Genomic DNA, 22,753 nt, shown 5'->3' with positions numbered 1-22,753 from the left:
TTGGTTATTGAATGAAATTATACTACGAACAACTATTGTAAGAATTCTAATATTTTTCTGTTAAATTATTTCGTTCATAATTGGTTAGAAACGCTAACCTATCCTGCCCAATCGAAAGCAACTTTTTTAGCCTTCCTCGATCCCGTAGCTTCTTTTTTTTTGGGACAAAACCAGCCAGCTAGTTTAATGGAACAAATATTGATTGTCGTATTTACAGCATTAGTTCTTTGTTCACAGTAATGGTAAGCCATTATCTGCTTTTCTATACTTGTTTGTTGCATTAGGCTAGCTTTGAACACCAATACTTAACTTTTATTTGACAGCCAGTTAGCTGCCGTACTACAACTGGCAAGTAGACGGACTGCGCCGTTCATTTCTTTCTTTCTCTCGAGTTGATTTGGTCAAATGGCAATGCCATTAATTGTCAGATCAGCGCTCATGAAAAGTAAGTGTACATGATTGAGTCTTTAAGATGCATGTCAGCTCTAAAACGTAGCTAACTTCAGCTAACTGTATGTTTTCTACACGGGTCGCATCCATTCAATTAGCAAGGCTAGCCACCTGACGTTAGGAAAAGTCATTGGCACCATATAATTATTGGAGACCCAGACCAGATTCGCTAGCTAGCTACTGTAGTTAGCTAACTTGGCTATAGATTTTTACTTAAATATCAACACTTTGCTAGGTAGCTAGCTAATACTAAGCTCCAGCTAATGTAAACTGTGTTTGGTTAGCGTCTTGGCTAACTAGGTGAGAGGTGAATACTATGTAACACTATTCCGTATAGGAGTGGATCGCAAGGTGGTTTAGTAGGTCAAAACCGTGCAAATGACGTATTTTACTGGAATTATCATTATAATTTACTGGAAAATCATATTAATGTTTCTTTGTGTTGTATTACATTTTTTTCTATCAACCCCTCCCTTCCCTCCCTCTGTCTCTCATTTGGGTGCTGATCATCAGACAGGAGTCTGTGGCTACCTGGTCTCAGTGCTGTAAGGGCCTTGTCTTCTCCTGGGGGCCCCACTCCTCCTTTTACCACCCTGTCTGTCAGTCAACCTGCCACAGCTGTCACTCACGTAGAGCTGCACCGGCCAGAGAAACGCAATGCCATGAACAAAGCCTTCTGGAGGTAACACCTGGCCCAAACACCACTACTTAAACACAGCTGAAACGTTGCTGCCTTTCTAGTTGCACATTTGTGTAATCCAGCACTACAGCACTGTGTTCCTTTATGAATTGATGTGCATCCTATATTTCTTAATATTTTCTTCTCTTCCACTGTACATCCCCCCTTTTCTCTCAGAGAAATGGTGGAGTGCTTTACACAGATAGCTGGGGACCCGGAGTGCCCCGTGGTTGTCGTCTCAGGTGCTGGAAAGGTCTTCACAGCAGGTAAGAGAATGTTTCCCTTTAGCTTACAATTGTCTCAGGTTGAACTGGGTTCTACTTATCAATAGGATGTACCAGCAATATACCAAACATAACAGTATACCAGTAAAAAAATTAACTGTTGGATTATGACTGTGTGTAGGCATTGACTTGATGGACATGGCCAGTGAAGTCTTACAGCCTGAGGGGGACGACATGGCCAGGACTTCCTGGAACATGCGACGCATCATCACCAAGTACCAGGAAACCTTCACCGTCATTGAAAGGGTCTGTATATGAACTTGTGAAATACTTACTCCTGCACAATATGTTAGGTATTGATAGTGAACAAGTAGGCAAATGCATTCTCTCTTTCCCACCACCCCCTTTCTTCTTGTAGTGTCCAAAGCCTGTGGTTGTGGCAGTGCATGGAGCTTGTGTTGGAGGAGGTGAGTTTTGGTGGTATATTATTGATTTGCAAAGTCTTGCAAAAGCTTAAATATATTATTCCTTCTTTCCAAAATGTGACTTTCTTCACCCGTGTAGGTGTTCTGCAATAAAACTGTAATGGCTTGTCATGTTATAACATGTATGTGTTCTGTCAGGAGTGGATCTGATCACAGCCTGTGATATCCGTCTCTGCACTCAGGATGCCTGGTTTCAGGTGAAGGTAAGTGGGCCTAAATACATCACCTTACCCCCAATGACCAACTCCATGAGGACCAAGGTCCAGGGGACATCCAAAGGCCTTTGCAGACTGTACGTCGGATTCAGCTTTTTAGCCTTTTACGATTATCACGTCGCACGCAATGTTACCAAATTAAAATCTTTATATCAACGTGTCCAGATTGTACGATTTGCTTCAGTTCTGTCATCACATTCTGCGATTGGCTTGCGAGGCTACATCAGCCGACATAGGCTACATCAACTGCATCAACCACACTACACGATAAAGGAAAAAGAAATCTGACGCCGCCAGAACTTTGTCGGAGCCTACGACCACACGTAGTGGTACTTAATCGGCAGACTTAGATCCTGTCACACTGAACGAGCCAAGACATCTAACAGTCGTTTACGACCTAAGAATTTGCCCACGACGTGGACATTTTGTCTGGGATGGCAAAATCGTTGCATAAAAGGGCTAAAATCATAGTCTATAATGGCCTTAACTGGTAGCGGTTTTCATACATGTGTTTTCTGTAGCAACCACCAGGGGGACTCTCATAGTAAAGTAAAGGCAGAATGATGAGAAATGTACTTTTGCATTCTGCTTCGTATCTCTGAGTGATGTGAAAGGTCTGCCTCTCTTACAGGAAGTTGATATTGGCCTAGCAGCTGACGTTGGAACTCTGCAGCGCCTACCTAAAGTCATTGGGAGCCGCAGGTTAGAGCAAGCATTTTATATGGTTGGTAGAGCATGGCGCTTGCAACGCCAGGGTTGTGGGTTCGTTTCCCACGGGGGGCCAGTATGAAAAATGTATGCGCTCACTAACTGTAAGTCGCTCTGGATAAGAGCATCTGCTAAATGAGTAAAATTTAAAAAATATATGCATTCATTACAACAATGCTGCGTGGGAGTCCCTCAGCTTGCATACATACAGTTGAAGTCGGAAGTTTACATACACTTAGGTTGGAGTAATTAAAACTTGTTTTTCAACCACTCCACAAATTTCTTGTTAACAAACTATAGTTTTGGCAAGTCGGTTAGGACATCTACTTTGCATGACACAAGTAATTTTTCCAATAATTGTTTACAAATTATTTCACTTATAATTCCAGTGTATCACAATTCCAGTGGGTCAAAAAAGTCTGGTTCATCCTTGGGAGCAATTTCCAAACGCCTGAAGGTACCTCGTTCATCTGTACAAACAATAGTACGCAAGTATAAACACCATGGGACCACGCAGCCGTCATACCGATCAGGAAGTCTCCTAGAGATGAACGTACTTTGGTGCGAAAATTGCAAATCAATCCCAGAACAACAGCAAAGGACCTTGTGAAGATGCTGGAGGAAACAGGTACAAAAGTATCTATATCCACAGTAAAACGAGTCCTATATCGACATAACCTGAAAGGCCACTCAGCAAGGAAGAAGCCACTGCTCCAAAACCGCCATAAAAAAGCCTATGGTTTGCAACTGCACATGGGGACAAAGATCGTACTTTTTGGAGAAATGTACTCTGGCCTGATGAAACACAAATAGAACTGTTTGGCCATAATGACCATCGTTATGTTTGGAGGAAAAAGGGGGTAGCTTGCAAGCTGAAGAACACCATCCCAACAGTGAAGCACGGGGGTGGCAGCATCATGCTGTGGGGGTGCTTTGCTGCAGGAGGGACTGGTGCACTTCACAAAATAGATGGCATCATGAGGAAGGAAAATTATGTGGATATATTGAAGCAACATCAGTCAGGAAGTTAAAGCTTGGTCGCAAATGGGTCTTCCAAATGGACAATGACCACAAGCATACTTCCAAAGTTGTGGCAAAATGGCTTAAGGACAACAATATCAAGGTATTGGAGTGGCTATCACAAAGCCCTGACCTCAATCCTATAGAACATTTGTGGGCAGAACTGAAAAGGCGTGTGCGAGCAAGGAGGCCTACACACCTGACTCAGTTACACCAGCTCTGTCAGGAGGAATGGGCCAAAATTCACCCAACTTATTGTGGGAAGCTTGTGGAAGGCTGCCCGAAACGTTTGACCCAAGTTAAACAGTTTAAAGGCAATGCTACAAAAATACTAATCGAGTGTATGTAAACTTCTGACCCACTGAGAAAAGCTTAAATAAATCATTCTCTCTACTATTATTCTGACATTTCACATTCTTAAAATAAAGTGGTGATCCTAACTGACCTAAGACAGGTCATTTTTACTAGGACTAAATGTCAGGAATTGTGAAACTGAGTTTAAATGTATTTGGCTATGGTGTATGTCAACTTCTGACTTCAACTGTACACCCAGGAACACTGAGTGCTGCCAAGTATTGTTCTGAATAGATCCCTTATACACTGCTAAAAAAAATAAAGGGAACACTTAAACAACACATCCTAGATCTGAATGAATGAAATAATCTTATTAAATACTTTTTTCTTTACATAGTTGAATGTGCTGACAACAAAATCACACAAAAATTATCAATGGAAATCAAATGTATCAACCCATGGAGGTCTGGATTTGGAGTCACCCTCAAAATTAAAGGGGAAAACCACACTACAGGCTGATCCAACTTTGATGTAATGTCCTTAAAACAAGTCAAAATGAGGCTCAGTAGTGTGTGTGGCCTCCACGTGCCTGTATGACCTCCCTACAACGCCTGGGCATGCTCCTGATGAGGTGGCGGATGGTCTCCTGAGGGATCTCCTCCCAGACCTGGACTAAAGCATCTGCCAACTCCTGGACAGTCTGTGGTGCAACGTGGCGTTGGTGGATGGAGCGAGACATGATGTCCCAGATGTGCTCAATTGGATTCAGGTCTGGGGAACGGGCGGGCCAGTCCATAGCACCAATGCCTTCCTCTTGCAGGAACTGCTGACACACTCCAGCCACATGATGTCTAGCATTGTCTTGCATTAGGAGGAACCCAGGGCCAACCGCACCAGCATATGGTCTCACAAGGGGTCTGAGGATCTCATCTCGGTACCTAATGGCAGTCAGGCTACCTCTGGCGAGCACATGGAGGGCTGTGCGGTCCCCCAAAGAAATGCCACCCCACACCATGACTGACCCACCGCCAAACCGGTCATGCTGGAGGATGTTGCAGGCAGCAGAACGTTCTCCACGGCGTCTCCAGACTCTGTCACGTCTGTCACGTGCTCAGTGTGAACCTGCTTTCATCTGTGAAGAGCACAGGGCGCCAGTGGCGAATTTGCCAATCTTGGTGTTCTCTGGCAAATGCCAAACGTCCTGCACGGTGTTGGGCTGTAAGCACAACCCCCACCTGTGGACGTCGGGCCCTCATACCACCCTCATGGAGTCTGTTTCTGACCGTTTGAGCAGACACATGCACATTTGTGGCCTGCTGGAGGTCATTTTGCAGGGCTCTGGCAGTGCTCCTCCTTGCACAAAGGCGGAGGTAGCAGTCCTGCTGCTGGGTTGTTGCCCTCCTACGGCCTCCTCCACGTCTCCTGATGTACTGGCCTGTCTCCTGGTAGCGCCTCCATGCTCTGGACACTACGCTGACAGACACAGCAAACCTTCTTGCCACAGCTCGCATTGATGTGCCATCCTGGATGAGCTGCACTACCTGAGCCACTTGTGTGGGTTGTAGACTCCGTCTCATGCTACCACTAGAGTGAAAGCACTGCCAGCATTCAAAAGTGAGCAAAACATCAGCCAGGAAGCATAGGAACTGAGAAGTGGTCTGTGGTCACCACCTGCAAAACCTTTATTGGGGGTGTCTTGCTAATTGCCTATAATTTCCACCTGTTGTCTATTCCATTTGCACAACAGCATGTGAAATGTATTGTCAATCAGTGTTGCTTCCTAAGTGGACAGTTTGATTTCACAGAAGTGTGATTGACTTGGAGTTACATTGTGTTGTTTAAGTGTTCCCTTTATTTTTTTGAGCAGTGTATGTATAATCTTCCTTCCTCTCCAGCTTGGTGAATGAGTTGGCTCTGACAGCGAGGAAGATGTACGCCGATGAGGCCAAGGAAAGTGGATTAGTCAGGTATGGATACAATGTGTGTGTGCGTGTATTTGTTGTGTATGCAGGTTGGTTTTGTGTATTCATACACTCTTTCCCTGTGTAGCCGTGTATTTCCGGACAAGGAGGTGATGATGGCTGGAGCTCTGGAAATGGCAGGGGAGATAGCAGGCCGCAGCCCTGTGGCTGTCCAGGGAACCAAGGTCAACCTGATCTACTCCAGAGACCACAGTGTGGCAGAGGGCCTGAACTACATGGTGAGGCTCAATACTACAAGGATGCTCACAACACCGCACACATCAGCGTGGCAACAACATAGTCTATCAAAAACCGAACCCAGGATAGATAACCATGGGTCTCTTAAACAAGTGTAGTGTTCTGATAAGGTGGGTGGGTAACTCTGTATCCTACCAGGAGGCAGATTTTAGAAAGTAGATATCATTGGAAGTCCAAAATCTGAAATGTAAAAAAAAATGTTTGAATGAATTACACACTGAGGCTGAGAGTTCAGTCTGTCTATCCTTCTGTCTTCAGGCAACGTGGAACATGAGCATGCTGCAGACGGAGGATGTCATGAAGTCAGCTGCGGCCTCCATGGAGAAGAAGAGTCCTAAAACCATAACTTTCTCCGAGCTCTGAAGCTGAGGGGCAGAAAGAGGCTGGAATGAAGATTTTCTTAGCTGATGGGAAGAGGGGGAATCGATGGAGGGGCGGTGTAAAAAGTTAAATTAAAGGGATTCCTTTATCTACTTACTCAGAGTCAGATTAACTAGTGGATACAATTGTTATGTCTCTGCGTTCAGTATGACCGAAGTTAGATGTAGTTTGGGGCATTAGCGCTAGCTTCAATTAACGTTAGTGCTAGCTTAGCGCAAAGACTGGAAGTCTGTACCTGAACACTTCCAGTCTTTGCGCTCAAGCATGCTAGCTGTACCCGAAGACTTCCAGTCTTTACTCTAAGCTAGTTAGCGTTGGCTTGCGAAACTACCTCGTCAATTCCTTCATACTGGACACAGAGACATGAAAATGGTATCCACGAGTTCATCTGACTCTGGGTAGGTAGATAAAGGGCGTCATTGCCAAAATTCCCAACTATCGATTTAACTAATATAAAATTGGCCTCCTGACTCCAGCAGATGCATATGTTTGTGTGTTGGTGCCTTTTTGTCTGTCTGAATCACTCAAAGCAGAGCTGTCTGTAAACTGTAAAGATGAGTTAGTGGCCTCGCTTGCTTGCTCTGCATGCAGGATTCAGGTTGGGTGCTCTACCAATCAGCCTCACACTTTTGTAAATGTATATAAATGATTGCATCATAAAAATATTGAATAAAAGATGAACTGAGCCAAAGTGCCCTGTTTCAACATGTTAAGTGTTTGTGCTGGGTTTTAGGCTTTGAGCATACAATTCAATACTTAAATATGAAATGTAAGCATCTTTCACCAAGCCAATGCTCATAGCGTCGCGTTCCAGTTTGGACCACTGCCACCGTTGGAGGAGATATACCTATTGCCCAGACTCACTTGCTGCATCTTGATTACGCTCAATTGGTGACTTGTTGACTATAAATACGCACAGTGGGCATCGGGTGCCCCTGGGCGGACTAAAAACTTTGGTCACGCCTTAAAAGCAAACATTCTCCTCGCATTGAGAAGGCAAGGTGGTCTGACCATAGTGTAGACCTATATCAGTAGGTCAGAGGTCGTAGTTGGACGCCTGAAGATGCTTCTGTCTCCCATCCGTTGTATCATCCTTCTTCTCCTTGTCAACTCCGTCTATTCTGGTACGTTAACGATCCATAATGACCTGATCATTTAAAAATAATACTTAACTGATAAAATACATGAGGTAGGGCAGAGTGGGGTAGGTTGAGGCACCCTTGTGTCTAGGAAACCATACACAATTTATAATTTGAACAAATATTTAGGCAGAGGTCATTTCATCGAGTCTGAAGGGAGAAACCACATGGAAAAAGTGGTAAGCAAGTTGGGTTCCAAAAAGAAGTTTTTCACCAAGTCCAATGAATTTATTGTGTTAGAGGTTTTATGTTGCTTGTATTGAAACAACATTTTATAATTTTAAGATTGTTTTATACATTAGTTGGGGTCTCTAAGCTTCAATATGAGGTCCTAAACCTAGCATGAAAGTGCATCCTTGTATCTGTGTGGGCTAATATAATATACACTTTGATCATATATCATTTTAATGCATATGCCTATAGTTTTAATTATTGAGGTGAATCCATAAAATTGTGGTGTTCAGAGAAACGAAATTGGCTAATGTATAGGCTATAATTAGATAATTATGCAAAATGTGAAAAGGGCTGCATAGAAATTGAGCAGCTTCTATATCTAGAAAAGTTTATTCTGTTACTAATACATGGTTTATTATTACTTTAAGTATGTATTGAATTATAATAAAACCCATGAAAAATATAACAAACATGGGCTTGGCTGTCGAGTATGAATTAGATCGATAAGGGGGTGGCAGAGGGTTATACCTTATCAGCAAAAGCCATGTGCTGAGGCCATCGGAATGAATACAAAATTGTATCCAATCTAAAAAAGGTCTGTGTCACGTTTGGATAGCAATTTTTGTAGTACGAAATGTGAAAGATAATTGTAGAGATTGTTATGCAGTGGAATATGTGCGCATTCTGATTTTCAAGTCTCAGGAGGCTCTCGTTGTTTGACCAACAACTACGGGCGTAATTTAGCTCCATATGCGTCTTTACGCGCAACTACAAACGATTGATCTTCTCGTATTATCTCTAGCTTTGACCGTCCTCTGTCCCTCTCGTCTTTTGATATGTCATATCACATTTTATATTTCATAGGACGAGTTCTGAGGAAGATCAAGGAGCGTGTGCGTAAAATTCAGTATGAAAAAGCGAAGAAGAATGTGCTGATGCGCGCAGTCAACGGGCATAAGTCCATGGGCGAAGTGAGAGACGGGAAAATTCATCAACCCCTGGACCACTTCGACAGTCAAAACGATGAAACCTTTCCTCAGGTGACCCACCACCAATACATGCACCTACAGTGAGGTCCAAAAGTATTGGGACAGTGACAATTTTTGTTGTTGTTTTGGCTCTGTACTCCAGCACTTTGGATTTGAAATGATACAATGACTATGAGGTCGAAGTGCAGACTGTCAGCTTTAATTTGAGGGTATTTTCATCCATATAAGGTGACAGCACTTTTTGTACATAGTCCCCCCATTTTAGGGAACTAAAAGTATTAGGACAAATTCACTTATATGTGTATTAGAGTTTTCAAAAGTTTAGTATTTGGTGTCATATTCCTAGTAGGCAATGACTACAGCTTGTGACTACAAACTTGTTGAATGCATTTGCAGTTTGTTTTGGTTGTGTTTCAGATAATTTTGTGCCAAATAGAAATGAATGGTAGATAATATATTGTGTCATTTTGGAGTCACTTTTATTGTAAATAAGAATATAATATATTTCTGAACACTTCTACATTCTTGTGGATGCTACCATGATTATGGATAATCCTGAATGAATTGTGAATAACAACAAAACAAATTGCAAATGCATCCAACAAGTTTGTAGAGTCACAAGCTTGATGTAGTCATTGTGTGCCAGGAATATGGGACCAAATAAAATGTTATTTGTCACATGCGCCGAATACAACAGGTGTAGACCTTACAGTGAAATGCTTACTTACAAGCCCTTAACCAACAATGCAGTTTTAAGAAAAATAAGTGTTAAGAAAGTATTTACTAAAATAAACTGAAGTAAAAAAAAAAAAGATAAAGATAAAAAATAGAAAAATAACAAATAATTAAAGAGCAACAATAAAATAACAGTAACGAGGCTATATCCAGGGAAATACTAAACTTTTGACTACTTTAATACACATAAAAGTGAATTTGTCCAAATACTTTTGGTTCCCTAAAATGGGGGAACTATGTACAAAAAGTGCTGTAATTTCTAAACGGTTCACCCAATATGAATGAAAATACATTCAAAGGCATAACACCATTGACAGTCTGCACTTTAACCTCTTAGTCATTGCATCATTTCAAATACAAAGTGCTGGAGTACAGAGACAAAAAAAATAATTGGTCTCTGTCCAAATACTTTTGGACCTGCAGCCCCCCACTCTTGTTCTCTCGCTTCTACTCCCTTTCTCTCACCCTCTCTTTCTCTCTCAGAGGTTTTTCGTGAATGAAGCCTATTGGGAGCGTCCTCATGGCCCAGTGTTCCTGTACATCGGAGGGGAGGGCCCCATCTCTGAGTTCAGTGTGCTGGCAGGTAAACACAAAGCTCCCCCGTCACGCTCTTAAGTAATATGAAAAGAAAATGGAAATGCATTGACACGATAAGTTAGGCTTACATAGGTGTTATGAATATGATACTTGTATTTAGTTACAAGTCCATGCCTGTTCTTCGGTTTTTGTCTTGTTGATACCTCAACCAACTCTTAACCTCGTCCTATTTCTCCTCTTTGCTCCTGCTTTGTGTGTATCTGTAGGCCACCATGTGGACATGGCTGAGGAGCACGGGGCCCTGCTTGTGGCCCTGGAGCATCGTTTCTATGGCGAGAGCATCAACGAAGATGGCCTGGAGACTGAGAACCTGGGAGACCTGTCCAGCCAGCAGGCGTGAGTACTGGTGGGAGGAGGAGGGAGTCAATGTGATGACGTTGAATCAACGTGGAAAACTGATTGGATTTGCAAAAAGTCATCAATGTGAGGGAATTTTGTATTTTTTTCACCCAACTTTGAACCTAAATCCAATGGCATGGTGACATTTTTTGTTGATTTCATGTTGAATTCACATTAGTTGACAACTCAACCAAATGTATATCAAAACTAGACATTGAACTGACGTCTGTGCCCAGTGGGTTGCTACTTGAAGTATGCAGAGTGCTTTTGAGTGGGCTTGAATTGGGCAGAGATTGCATTTCATTTTCTCTGCCATCTCTTGGTTTCCAGTCTCACCGACATCGCAGAATTCCATCAATACATCAGCGATCGCTTTGACCTCTCCAACAAGAATACCTGGATCAGCTTCGGAGGTTCCTATGCTGGGGCCTTGTCTGCCTGGCTCAGGGGAAAGGTACAGTAGAGATAAAACAACACTGTCTATATTTATACTTAGGACTGGACAGCAGTGTTACTGTATGCTGGTTTACTGTATTCCATGGTAATAATACAAAATAATGTTATCTGTTCCTGCTCTTCCAGTTCCCCCACCTGGTCTACGGTGCTGTGGCCTCCTCCGCTCCTGTCGAAGCCAAACTGGACTTCTCCAACTTCAACAAAGTAAAGATCTCATCATTAGTACTACTGGTGGTGGTAGTAGTAGTAGTAGTAGTAGTAGCAGTAGTAGTAGTAGTAGTAGTAGTAGTAGTAGTAGTAGTAGTAGTAGTAGTAGTAGTAGTAGTAGACATACTAGTAACTGTTGCACTATTTATAGTGTTAATAGCATGGTAGATGTGATGTTCAGCTGTACAGACAACGGTGGATCAAACCCTGGTTTTTCTCTCTTCCAGGTGGTGGGTCTGAGCCTTGCGGACAAGGATGTTGGAGGTTCAGATAAGGTTTGAGAACATTTACAGTAGATGTGGGCGCTTGAAATCATGTGTTGGAGTATCTGACTGTGAGTCTCCTACTGTGTGATTTGACTCTCTCTGTCTCCTTGTCACTGTCTCTCTTTCTCCGCTCTCTCTCTCTCACTCTCTCTCTCTCCTCCAGTGTGTGGGGGACATCTGGGAGGCCTTTGCTGCCGTGGAGGCCGCCCTGTTTGCTGGGAACGCCACTGAGGTGGGGAAGGACTTTGGGTGCTGTGAGACCCCTGAGGATCTGGAGGACCAGATCGAGCTGATGCAGAGCCTGGCCGACATCGTCATAGGAACCGTGGCGTACAATGAGGAGGGGGGCATTCTAACTATTGAGGAGCTCTGTGACATCATGACCAATGAGACAGAGACCTTTGATTCGGAGACTGAGGCCTACGACCGGCTGATCAAACTGGTGCAGGTACAGTCAGGTCCATAAGTATTTGGACAGTGACACAATTTGCATCATTTTGGCTCTGTATGCCACCACAATGGATTTGAAAGGAAACAATCAAGATGTGCTTTAAGTGTAGACTTTAATCTTTAATTTAAGGGTTTTGTCAAAATTATTGTATGAACCGTGTAGGAATTACAACCATTTTTATACATAGCCCCCCAATTCTAGGGGCTCAAAAGTAATTGGACAAACTAACATAATCATACATGAAATTGTGAGTTTTAATACTTGGTTGCAAATCCTTTGCAGTCAATGACTGCCTGAAGTCTGGAACCCATAGACATCACTAGATGTTGTGTTTCTTCCCTGGTGATGCTCTGCCTTTACTGCAGTTGTCTTCAGTTCCTGCTTGTTCTTGGGACGTTTTGCCTTCAGTTTTGCCTTCAGCAAGTGAATGCATGCTCAATTGGATTCAGGTCAGGTGATTGACTTGGCCATTGCAGAACATTCCACTTCTTTGCCTTAAAAAAGTATTGGGTTGCTTTCGCAGTATGCTTCGGGTCTTTGTCCATCTGCACTGTGAAGCGCCATCCAATGAGTTTTTAAGCATTTGGCTGAATCTGAGCAGATAATATAGTCCTAAACACTTCAGAATTCATCCTGCTGCTTTTGTCAGCAGTCACATCATCAATAAATACAAGGGAACCAGTTCCATTGGCAGCCATATATGCCCACGCCATAACACTACCTCCACCATGCTTCACAGATGAGGTGGTATGCTTTGGATCATGAGCAGTTTCTTCCCTTCTCCATACTCTTCTCTTCCCATCATTCTGGTATAAGTTGATCTTTGTCTCATCTGTCATGTTGTTCCAGAACTGTACAGGCTTTTAAATGTTTTTTGGCAAACTCTAATCTGGTATTCCTGTTTTTGAGGCTTACCAATGGTTTACATCTTGTGGTAAACCCTCTGTATTTACTCTGTTGAAGTCTTCTCTTGATTGTTGACTTTGACACAGATACGCCTACCTCCTGGAGGGTGTTCTTGATCTGGCCAACTGTTGTGAAGGGGTTTTTCTTCACCAGGGAAATAATTATTCTGTCATCCACCAGTTGTTTTCCGTGGTCTTCCGGGCCTTTTGGTGTTGCTGAGCTCACCAGTGCGTTCTTTCTTTTTAAGAATGTACCAAATAGTTGATTTGGCCACACCTAATGTTTTTGCTATCTCTCTGATGGGTTTGTTTAGATTTTTCAGCCTAATGATGGCTTGCTTCACTAGCAGTGACAGCTCTTTGGACTTCATATTGAGGGTTAACAGCAACAGATTCCAAATGCAAATGCCACACTTGAAATCAACTCTAGACCTTTTATCTGCTTACTTGTAAATTAACTAATGAGGGAATAACACACACCTGGCCATGGAACAGCTGAGCAGCCAATTGTCTGATTACTTTTGGTCCCTTAAAAAGGGGGGGACCACATATAAAAAGTACTGTAATTCCTACACCGTTCACCCGATTTGGATGTAAATACCCTCAAATTAAAGCTGAAAGTCTGCACTTTCAGCTCATATTCATTATTTAATTTCAACTCCAATATGCTGTGGTAAACAGCTAAAATAATAATAACTTGGTCAATGTCCAAATATTTATGGACCTGACTGTATGAGGTGTATTGTACATATGCACACACACGCTTTCACACACACACACACACAAATGTATGCACAAAAGCACGCAGACATACACAAGCACGCACACACACACACGCACAGCCCCAAAATGACAATTATTTGATTAACCAGCAGAGGGCTGTATTGAGCTACAGTTGTGCATCCCCTTGCCTTGACTGATGCAGAACAGTCAGAACACTTACTGTGTTTGCGTGCGTGCATATTTCTGTGTGTGTGCGTGCGTTTATTAGACAGACCGGGCCACAGGCGAGGAGCCCTGTCTGGATGCGTCCCACAAGCAGACCATCAAGGACCTGAGTGACACCAATCTGGACTCTGCCTATAATGGAGAGAGACAGTGGTACTACCAGACCTGCACCGAGTTCGGCTTCTGTGAGTACCGCTCCACCACACCGCACCGCACTGTCACTCCTAGAGGAGATACAGTGACGTCCGAAATTATTCACATCCTTGATAAAGATGAGCAATAATGACTGTATAAAATTAATTATTCAAATACTGAGCTACAGTATATTGTAGGCAAAAAAATTGGGAAATTATATTATTTCATACTAAAACAATTGCTCAGAGAAAGAGATATTGTTTAACAAGTAATATATGTTTTTCTCTAAAAGGTAGGGGTCTAAATTATTCACACCCCTAAAGATTCTTATAAATAAAGTAGTCAACAGTTTAGTATTTGGTCGCATATTCCTAGCATGCAATGACTACATCAAGCTTGTGACTCTAAAAACGTGTTGGATGTATTTGCAGTTAGTTTTGGTTGTGTTTCAGATTATTTTGTGCCCAATAGAAAGTAATGGTAAATAATATATTGTGTCATTTTGGAGTCACTTATATTATTATAAATAACCATAGATAATAAGAATGTTTCTAAACACTTCTACAGTAATGTAGATGCTACCATGATTACGGATAATTCTGAATGTATCGTGAATAATGATGAGTGAGAAAGTTACAGAGGGTCAAAGATCATACCCCCAAGACATGCTAACAACTCACCATTCCCAATTACAGGAGAGGTTAGCATGTCTTGGGGGTATGATCTTTGACTGCTGTAACTTTCTCAGTCATCATTATTCAGGATTCATTCAGGATTATCCGTAATCATGGAAGCATCCACATGACTGTAGAAGTGTAGGAATATGGCACCAAATACTATTAGTATAAAATAAAAAATATAATTTCCCCATTGTTTTGAGCATACAATATAGCTCAGTATTTCAATAATTTATTTTATACAGTCATTATTGCTCATCTTTATCAAGGGTATCAATAATTTCGAACCCCACTGTACATTTAACAAGCTCAAGTCCCCGAGTACAACCAAGGTAGTTTCTTCAGTCAGGGAGTTGAGTGCTCACTGTACTGAAGGGTAAAAAAAACAGGTCCAGACTCCAGAGTTCATTTCCCCCTAACAGCACATTCATAAGCCCAATGCATTAACACTAGCTGTACAAAGGTCCCACTCTTTGGTGCAGTATCACTCATTATATGATCAGTAGTACTATATGCCCATAGCCACTCAGCTGTATCTTACATTACAGAAATAGAACTACAGATCATAATTCAATAGAAATTAATTGTGTTTCTTTGGGTTACATTGTCATTGTTTTGTTGTAACAGACCAGACGTGTGAGGATGCCAGCTGTCCCTTCTCCCGCATGCTGACCCTGCAGGCTCAGACTGACCTGTGTCCTGAGGTGTTCAACATCCCCCAGCACAGTCTGCCCGGACACATCGCCTTCACCAATAAGTACTATGGAGGTGGCCACCCCGACACTGACAGGGTGCTCTATGTCAACGGTGAGCAGAGACTTCACAGATAGATACAGTAGATAGGGGATACCTAGTCAGTTGCACAACTGAATGCATTCAGCTGAAATGTGTCTTCCGCATTTAACCCAACCCCTCTGAATCAGAGCGGTGCAGGGGGGGGGGGGGGGGGGGGTAGGGGGGCTGCCTTCATCAACGTCATCGGCGCCCGGGGAGCAGTTGTTGTTCAAGGGCAGAACGGCAGATTTTTCCACCTTGCCGGCTCTGGGATTCGAACCAGCGACCTTTCGGTTACTTGCCCAACCACCCGATAGATAGATAGATATATGGAGGTTTAAACCATTACCTCTCATTACATCATAGTGTAATTTAAACCCACTGGCAGTCAATCAATGTGCTGTGTCTATGTGAGTGATTGTATGACAGCAGTGGAGGTTAGTGGGAGGAGCTATAGGAGGACGGGCTCAATGTAATGGCTGGAATGGAATCAATGGAACGGTATCAAACACATCATTTATTCCATTCCAGCCATTACAATGAACCCATCCTCCTATAGCTCCTCCCACCAGCCTCCTCTGTGTGACAGACCAGAGGGACAGGTCATATACTGACTGTGACCTGTGACCTGTGACCTCTGTCAGGTGACATTGACCCCTGGCACGAGCTCAGCGTCCTGGAAGAGGACTTGGACAAGGAGGACAAAGACATGGCCATCCTCATCGAGGGCTCCGCCCACTGTGCCGACATGAACCCCGACAGCGCCACAGACCACCCGGCCCTGAAGCAGGCCCGCAAGGTACGGCCCACGGCAGGCTAGACAACACTAAGTTGATGTTCCTGAGATAGACACTGACTGTGAGCTTTGGTGGCACATGAAGAGTAATGTATGCTTCAGAACTGTACAGTGTGTCTCAACTGTCTTTTCTCTCTCTGGTTGTCAGGCCATTGAGAGGAAAGTTGCCAAGTGGCTGAAGGAAGCTGCCTGGAAGCTTATGGGATGATGGACCCAACGACTGGTCACCTGATCATCTGACCTTCCTGACCATCACACAGCCAACCAAACTGAGCTGACCTGGTTGTACTGCCGTGACCCCTCCTCCTCTTCCTGTAGCTCTCTGCTCATATAACACAGCTCTGCACCATTACTATAACCACAGCTATGGCCCCTACAGCTTGTTGGGCAGTGAATCACATGGTGCTGTGGACTGAGCCCATCTCTTCATGTTTATTCCCATGATGATCACATGACCATTGGGTCAGGTCCTCTAAGGTGGTGTTCTTCTGGTGGTTTTTCTAGGGTTTTTCTAACGTTTTTCTAGGGTTTTTCTAACGTTTTTCTAGGGTTTTTCTTACGTTTTTATAGCGTGCTTGAATTTAATCCAGTATATAAGTTTCAGATTTAATAGACAGTTTTAGTAATTTAGGGAAACACTTATAATGCTGTACACAGTATTTAGGTTTCCTAACTACGTACTAGTATAGCTAACTAGAGAGTCTCAGCATAAGACGACTTTAACATGATCTAGTGTTCTATGGTTTACAGCCTGTGCACACATGCATTTTCCTTTATCTGGATTCAGTGAAGTTATCTCAGTCAATGCATTATCTGAATGTATGCTGGATTGCTTTGTAGCTTGTGTGGATCTTTTTAGGAGGAGTTAATTTTGTTTAATCCTGCGAGCTTGAAAATGATCATCAATAAAAGTTTGCTGATAATCAGGTGTCTGTTTTCTGTGGATTGTGGGATTTAGTCTTTGACTCAAATTCATTTTAAGGGATATTTTACCCAAAACTATTTTTAGTATTTTGTTCATTAGTCCACTGTTACTACAATCCCAGAAAAATGTGCATGTCAAGATGGAGCACTTTCAGTACAGAGCAAAAACTGTGGTGATGATGATGCAACTTATATTCAAAGATAGTTTTAGAGTAAAATATCCATTTTTTAACAGTTTTACTCTCAGCAGGGGGCGCTAATGCTATATACATTTGTTATACTTTTTATATTTTATTTTATTTTGTAATAATTTTTGGTATTATTCATTTAGCAGACGCTCTTATCCAGAGCGACTTACAGGAGCAATTAGGTTTAAGTGCCTTGCTCAAGGGCACATCGACAGATTTTCACCTACTCGGCTCGGGGATTAGAACCAGCGACCTTTCGGTTACTGGCACTACGCTCTTAACCACTAAGCTTCCTGCCAAGTCTATATACATATACCCAGTCAATGGCACATTTCCAGCTTATAAAACACTATTGTGTGTTTGAGTTTGTTTGCATGCATGTTTGTGTGGTCCTCATGAATTCATTAACATAAACAATATATGTGCCTGTATATGTCGAGGTATTTAGCACCATGTGTGTATTTGTGTATGATTAATTGTCTTTGCACTGTGAGTGTGTGGATCCTGTCATGTGTGCATCTAAAAGAGTGTGTGTATGTATGTATGTACAGTTGAAGTCGGAAGTTTACATACACTTAGGTTGGCAAATGTGCCTACTTTGGTCTTGGCATGTGCGCAATATCCAACAGCTCGCAGAGACTGTGGTAGTCTACATGATGAGATTATTATGGATAAGAGCGAGTATGTTTTTATTTGTCAAATGGCAGTCAAGCATTGATCATCATGTCACCAGAATAAGACCCTCGATATTTATTGGAAAGGAGCATCAAGCTCATCACCGTGCACTTTCACCACCCTGTGAAGTTCATCATAACTTATTTTATCTGTAGCCTAATAAACTGCATGGTTTCCAGAGTCATTGTGGGAGGACCACATACAGTTAAAGTCAGAAGTTTACATATACTTAGGTTGGAGTCATTAAAACTCATTTTTCAACCACTCCACAAAATTCTTGTTAACAAACTATAGTTTTGGCAAGTCGGTTAGGACATCTACTTTGTGCATGACACAAGTAATTTTTCCAACAATTGTTCACAGACAGATTATTTCACTTATAATTCACTGTATCACAATTCCAGTGGGTCAGAAGTTTACGTACACTAAGTTGACTGTGCCTTTAAACAGCTTGGAAAATTCCAGAAAATGATGTCATGGCTTTAGAAGCTTCTGATAGGCTAATTGACATCATTTGAGTCAATTGGAGGTGTACATGTGGATGTATTTCAAGGCCTACCTTCAAACTCAGTGCCTCTTTGCTTGACATCATGGGAAAATCAAAATAAATCAGCCAAGACATCAGAAAAATTTTTGTAGACCTCCACAAGTCTGGTTCATCCATTTCCAAACGTCTGAAGGTACCACGTTCATCTGTACAAACAATAGTACGCAAGTATAAACACCATGGGACCACGCAGCCGTCATACCGCTCAGGAAGGAGACGCGCTCTGTCTCCTAGAGATGAACGTACCTTGGTGCAAAAAGTGCAAATCAATCCCAGAACAACAAGAAAGGACCTTGTGAAGATGCTGGAGGAAACAGGTACAAAAGTATCTATATCCACAGTAAAACGAGTCCTATATCAACATAACCTGAAAGGCCGCTCAGCAAGGAAGAAGCCACTGCTCCAAAACCGCCATTAAAAAGCCAGACTACGGTTTGCAACTGCACATGGGGACAAAGATCGTACTTTTTGGAGAAATGTCCTCTGGTCTGATGAAACAAAAATAGAACTGTTTGGCCATAATGACCATCGTTATGTTTGGAGGAAAAAGGGGGATGCTTGCAAGCCGAAGAACACCATCCCAACCGTGAAGCACAGGGGTGGCAGCATCATGCTGTGGGGGTGCTTTGCTGCAGGAGGGACTGGTGCACTTCACAAAATAGATGGCATCATGAGGAAGGAAAATTATGTGGATATATTGAAGCAACATTTCAAGACATCAGTCAGGAAGTTAAAGCTTGGTCGCAAATGGATCTTCCAAATGGACAATGACCCCAAGCATACTTCCATAGTTGTGGCAAAATGGCTTAAGGACAACAAAGTCAAGGTATTGGAGTGGCCATCACAAAGCCCTGACCTCAATCATATAGAAAATGTGTGGGCAGAACTGAAAAAGCGTGTGCGAGGCCTACAAACCTGACTCAGTTACACCAGCTCTGTCAGGAGGAAAGGGCCAAAATTCACCCAACTTATTGTGGGAAGCTTGTGGAAGGCTACCCCAAACGTTTGACCCAAGTTAAACAATTTAAAGGCAATGCTACCAAATACTAATTGAGTGTATGTCAACTTCTGACCCACTGGGAATGTGATGAAAGAAATAAAAGCTGAAAATAAATCATTCTCTCTACTATTATTCTGACATTTCACATTCTTTAAATAAAGTGGTGATCCTAACTGACCTAAGACAGGGAATTTTTTATAAGATTAAATGTCAGGAATTGTGAAAAACGGAGTTTAAATGTATTTGGCTGAGGTGTATGTAAACTTCCGACTTCAACTGTATGTATGTGTCATTTTTTGTGCGCATCATTGAGTTGGTGCATATACTCTGTGTGTGTGTGTGTGTGTGTGTGTGTGTGTGTGTGTGTGTGTGTGTGTGTGTGTGTGTGTGTGTGTGCTACGAGAGAGAGTATGAGCCAGTTGTCCCAAGGCCATCTGTTTCCCTGTGGGGTGGAGGGGGTGGTGGTGGTCCTGCTGCTCAGACTTGCCCCTCGCTGATTGATGATCTCCACTCCCCCGAATTCGACCAGGTCACGACCTCCCACTACTGACCACCCTACGGAGAGAGCTCAATCACACACACACACACACGCACCCATGCACACAACTCCTGTATTTGTTTATTCACTACAGTTTATTTTCTAGTTTCCTGAGGCACACACACTCACATAATAACACATACACTCTCAAATGTACTGTACTGACATGCACACATAGTCACATTCAAGCACACACATGGACCTTCTTCAGCTGTTACACAGCAGTCCATTTCCCACAGTACCCCCTTTACTACTTAACGTTTTGGGACTGGAGTGAGTACGCACAAGGACTATTTGGCAGCTAGCCAAGTGGGTCAGTATGCTTTTCTCCATCACATGCATATATTCTTATTCGAATGAAAGGCACACATATTCTCCAACACTGGACCATATGGAGAGAGAGAGCAAGAGAGAGAGAGAGGGAGATGATCACATTAGATACACATATTTCCCACAGATCAAACAGACCCACAAAGAATTTGAAAACAAATCAAATATTGATAAACTCCCATATCTGTTAGGCGAAATACCGCAGTGTGCAGTCACAGCAGCAAGATTTGTGGCCCATTGCCATGAGAAAAGGGCAACCAGTGGAGGACAAACAACATTATAAATACAACCTATATTTATCTGTTTATTTATTTACCCTTTCATACTTCAACTACTTGCACATTGTTACAACACTGTACATAGCCAATAATAAAACATTTGAAATATATTATTTAAAAACTTTAGTGAGTGTGATTTTTACTAATGCTTCCCTTTTCTATTTCCCTTTTGTTTATTGTCTATTCCATTTGCTTTGGCAATGTGAACATATGTTTCCCATGCCAATAAATCCCTTTGAACTGAATTGAATTGAACTGGCGAGAGAGAGAGAGAGAGAGAGAGAGTGAGAGAGAGAGAGAGAGAGAGTGAGACCAACCTTCTGAGATACTCACACATAATAACATTACTATATCACATTCTATACATCTATACTAGTATAGGCCTGCATCAAATATGATAACACTGCTTTTAGGCCTTCTGACCAACATTCCCCATATCCACAGTGCCGGCAGGTTTTTTCCAAGCTCTTTTATCACCAATGTTACGTTATGTATTTATTATACACACACACACAGGCGCACACACACACACACAAACGCAATCACGGTATCAGCAAGCAGTGACAGAGCGACAGGGAATGCTTTTTCTCTCTCTCTCTCCCTCTCTCATTCCCTCCCTCCCTCCCTCCCTCCTCTCCTGTCCTCTCCCTCCCCCTCGCCTGTTCTCTTGATCAATGAGTAAGTTCCAGAGCCACTACTATTAATCAGAGCCTATCGGCTATCTGTCTCCCACAACAACCAATCACAGCAGCAGCCTGACAGCTGGCCATGACAAATGGAACTGGGTGGGGGGGATGGGGGGGATGGGGGGGGGGGGGGGGGGGGGCACTTGATCTGATCTTAGTCAGGTCACAGCACATCTGCGCTTACAGTTGATTCAAGATGATGATTGAAAAAGCACACAATAATGCACAAACAAGTGCATAGACAAGTACACGCTCAACCACCCACATGCACATGCATGCATTTGGACACAAACAAAGGGACACAGCACAACAATTAACTCACATACATTAGGTGCTTGCATAAAGGAACATCCATGTATGTAGCCGTAAAGGGACATTTAATCGTTTGCTAGTTTGCATTCCACTGCATTCTCTAGTGTTGTACTTGAAAAATGAATCTGGTACTTGATCTGGAAGAACTGATACATTACACCATGTTCAGCTTGTCTGTTGTTAGGGGTAAACAAACCATGGTCTGTTTCCATGCTGACAGTTCTGAAAACACACACACACACACACACACACATATAAACAAATGCATACACACGCACACTGTTCTTGGCCTATGGGCTCCCTAATGCACAGGAGGGCCAATTGGAAGAGAACTCTCTAATTGATTCTACTTTCTGTACTCTTGTTTTTTCCTGTTCTCTTGACTGTGACTGTGTTGTTACTGAACCTTCAGTCTCCTGTCCTCTGGGCCATAGAACTACACAATGGGTGTGTCCTGATAATATCTCCTGTCCTCTGGGCCATAGAACTACACAATGGGTGTGTCCTGATAATATCTCCTGTCCTCTGGGCCATAGAACTACACAATGGGTGTGTCCTGATAATATCTCCTGTCCTCTGGGCCATAGAACTACACAATGGGTGTGTCCTGATAATATCTCCTGTCCTCTGGGCCATAGAACTACACAATGGGTGTGTCCTGATAATATCTCCTGTCCTCTGGGCCATAGAACTACACAATGGGTGTGTCCTGATAATATCTTCTGTCCTCTGGGCCATAGAACTACACAATGGGTGTGTCCTGATAATATCTCCTGTCCTCTGGGCCATAGAACTACACAATGGGTGTGTCCTGATAATATCTCCTGTCCTCTGGGCCATAGAACTACACAATGGGTGTGTCCTGATAATATCTCCTGAAGTGTACACGCGTTCACTACTTCCCACAAATCTAAAGGCATTGGATTGGTCGAGGCATGGGTTAGAGGGAGTTTTCACCGTATTTCCATATACCAGTAATTTTCTTTTCAAATCAGTGAAGGAATGTGAACAA

The 22,753-nt window shown here is 42.7% G+C and overlaps 2 protein-coding genes across 5 annotated transcripts; both read left to right on the top strand.

Moving 5' to 3' along the window:
- The first annotated feature begins 131 nt into the window (after positions 1–131).
- LOC311105576 (delta(3,5)-Delta(2,4)-dienoyl-CoA isomerase, mitochondrial-like) lies at positions 132–7,376 on the top strand. Of its 4 annotated transcripts, none has more exons than XR_014610278.1 (11): positions 132–242; positions 964–1,132; positions 1,307–1,395; positions 1,535–1,659; positions 1,772–1,820; positions 1,977–2,041; positions 2,685–2,755; positions 5,971–6,042; positions 6,125–6,275; positions 6,553–6,777; positions 7,035–7,376. XR_014610278.1 is itself a non-coding variant. In XM_084147761.1 (11 exons), the coding sequence occupies exons 2-11, from the start codon at positions 406–408 to the stop codon at positions 6,655–6,657; spliced, it is 936 nt and encodes a 311-aa protein (XP_084003887.1). In that variant the 5' UTR covers positions 158–242; positions 324–405; the 3' UTR covers positions 6,658–6,959. The 4 variants fall into 4 exon arrangements, 2 of the variants coding, with proteins under 2 accessions (XP_084003887.1, XP_084003888.1); XR_014610279.1 differs by having other exon boundaries at positions 142–445; XM_084147761.1 differs by lacking the exon at positions 7,035–7,376 and adding an exon at positions 324–445 and having other exon boundaries at positions 158–242; positions 6,553–6,959.
- A 362-nt stretch (positions 7,377–7,738) lies between these two features.
- On the top strand, positions 7,739–16,471 carry LOC311105574 (thymus-specific serine protease-like; the record flags this gene model as incomplete). Its single annotated transcript, XM_084147757.1, has 12 exons — positions 7,739–7,799; positions 8,853–9,028; positions 10,196–10,295; positions 10,516–10,645; positions 10,979–11,102; positions 11,231–11,308; positions 11,539–11,586; positions 11,741–12,025; positions 13,925–14,066; positions 15,321–15,500; positions 16,112–16,266; positions 16,412–16,471. The coding sequence occupies 12 exons, from the start codon at positions 7,739–7,741 to the stop codon at positions 16,469–16,471; spliced, it is 1,539 nt and encodes a 512-aa protein (XP_084003883.1).
- Between the last annotated feature and the right edge of the window lie 6,282 nt (positions 16,472–22,753).

Source organism: Coregonus lavaretus (assembly GCF_964263955.1).
Source record: "Coregonus lavaretus genome assembly, chromosome: 30".
Classification (NCBI taxonomy): Eukaryota; Metazoa; Chordata; class Actinopteri; order Salmoniformes; family Salmonidae; genus Coregonus; species Coregonus lavaretus.
This window is presented reverse-complemented; position numbering and strand designations above follow the sequence as displayed.

Bases quoted from the DNA above. Each gene is read 5' to 3' on its own strand.
- LOC311105576 (XM_084147761.1), top strand. From the start codon at position 406: ATGGCAATGCCATTAATTGTCAGATCAGCGCTCATGAAAA. The intron at 1,396-1,534 runs GTAAGAGAATGT...GACTGTGTGTAG, and splicing joins TGGAAAGGTCTTCACAGCAG to GCATTGACTTGATGGACATG. The intron at 1,660-1,771 runs GTCTGTATATGA...TTCTTCTTGTAG, and splicing joins CCTTCACCGTCATTGAAAGG to TGTCCAAAGCCTGTGGTTGT.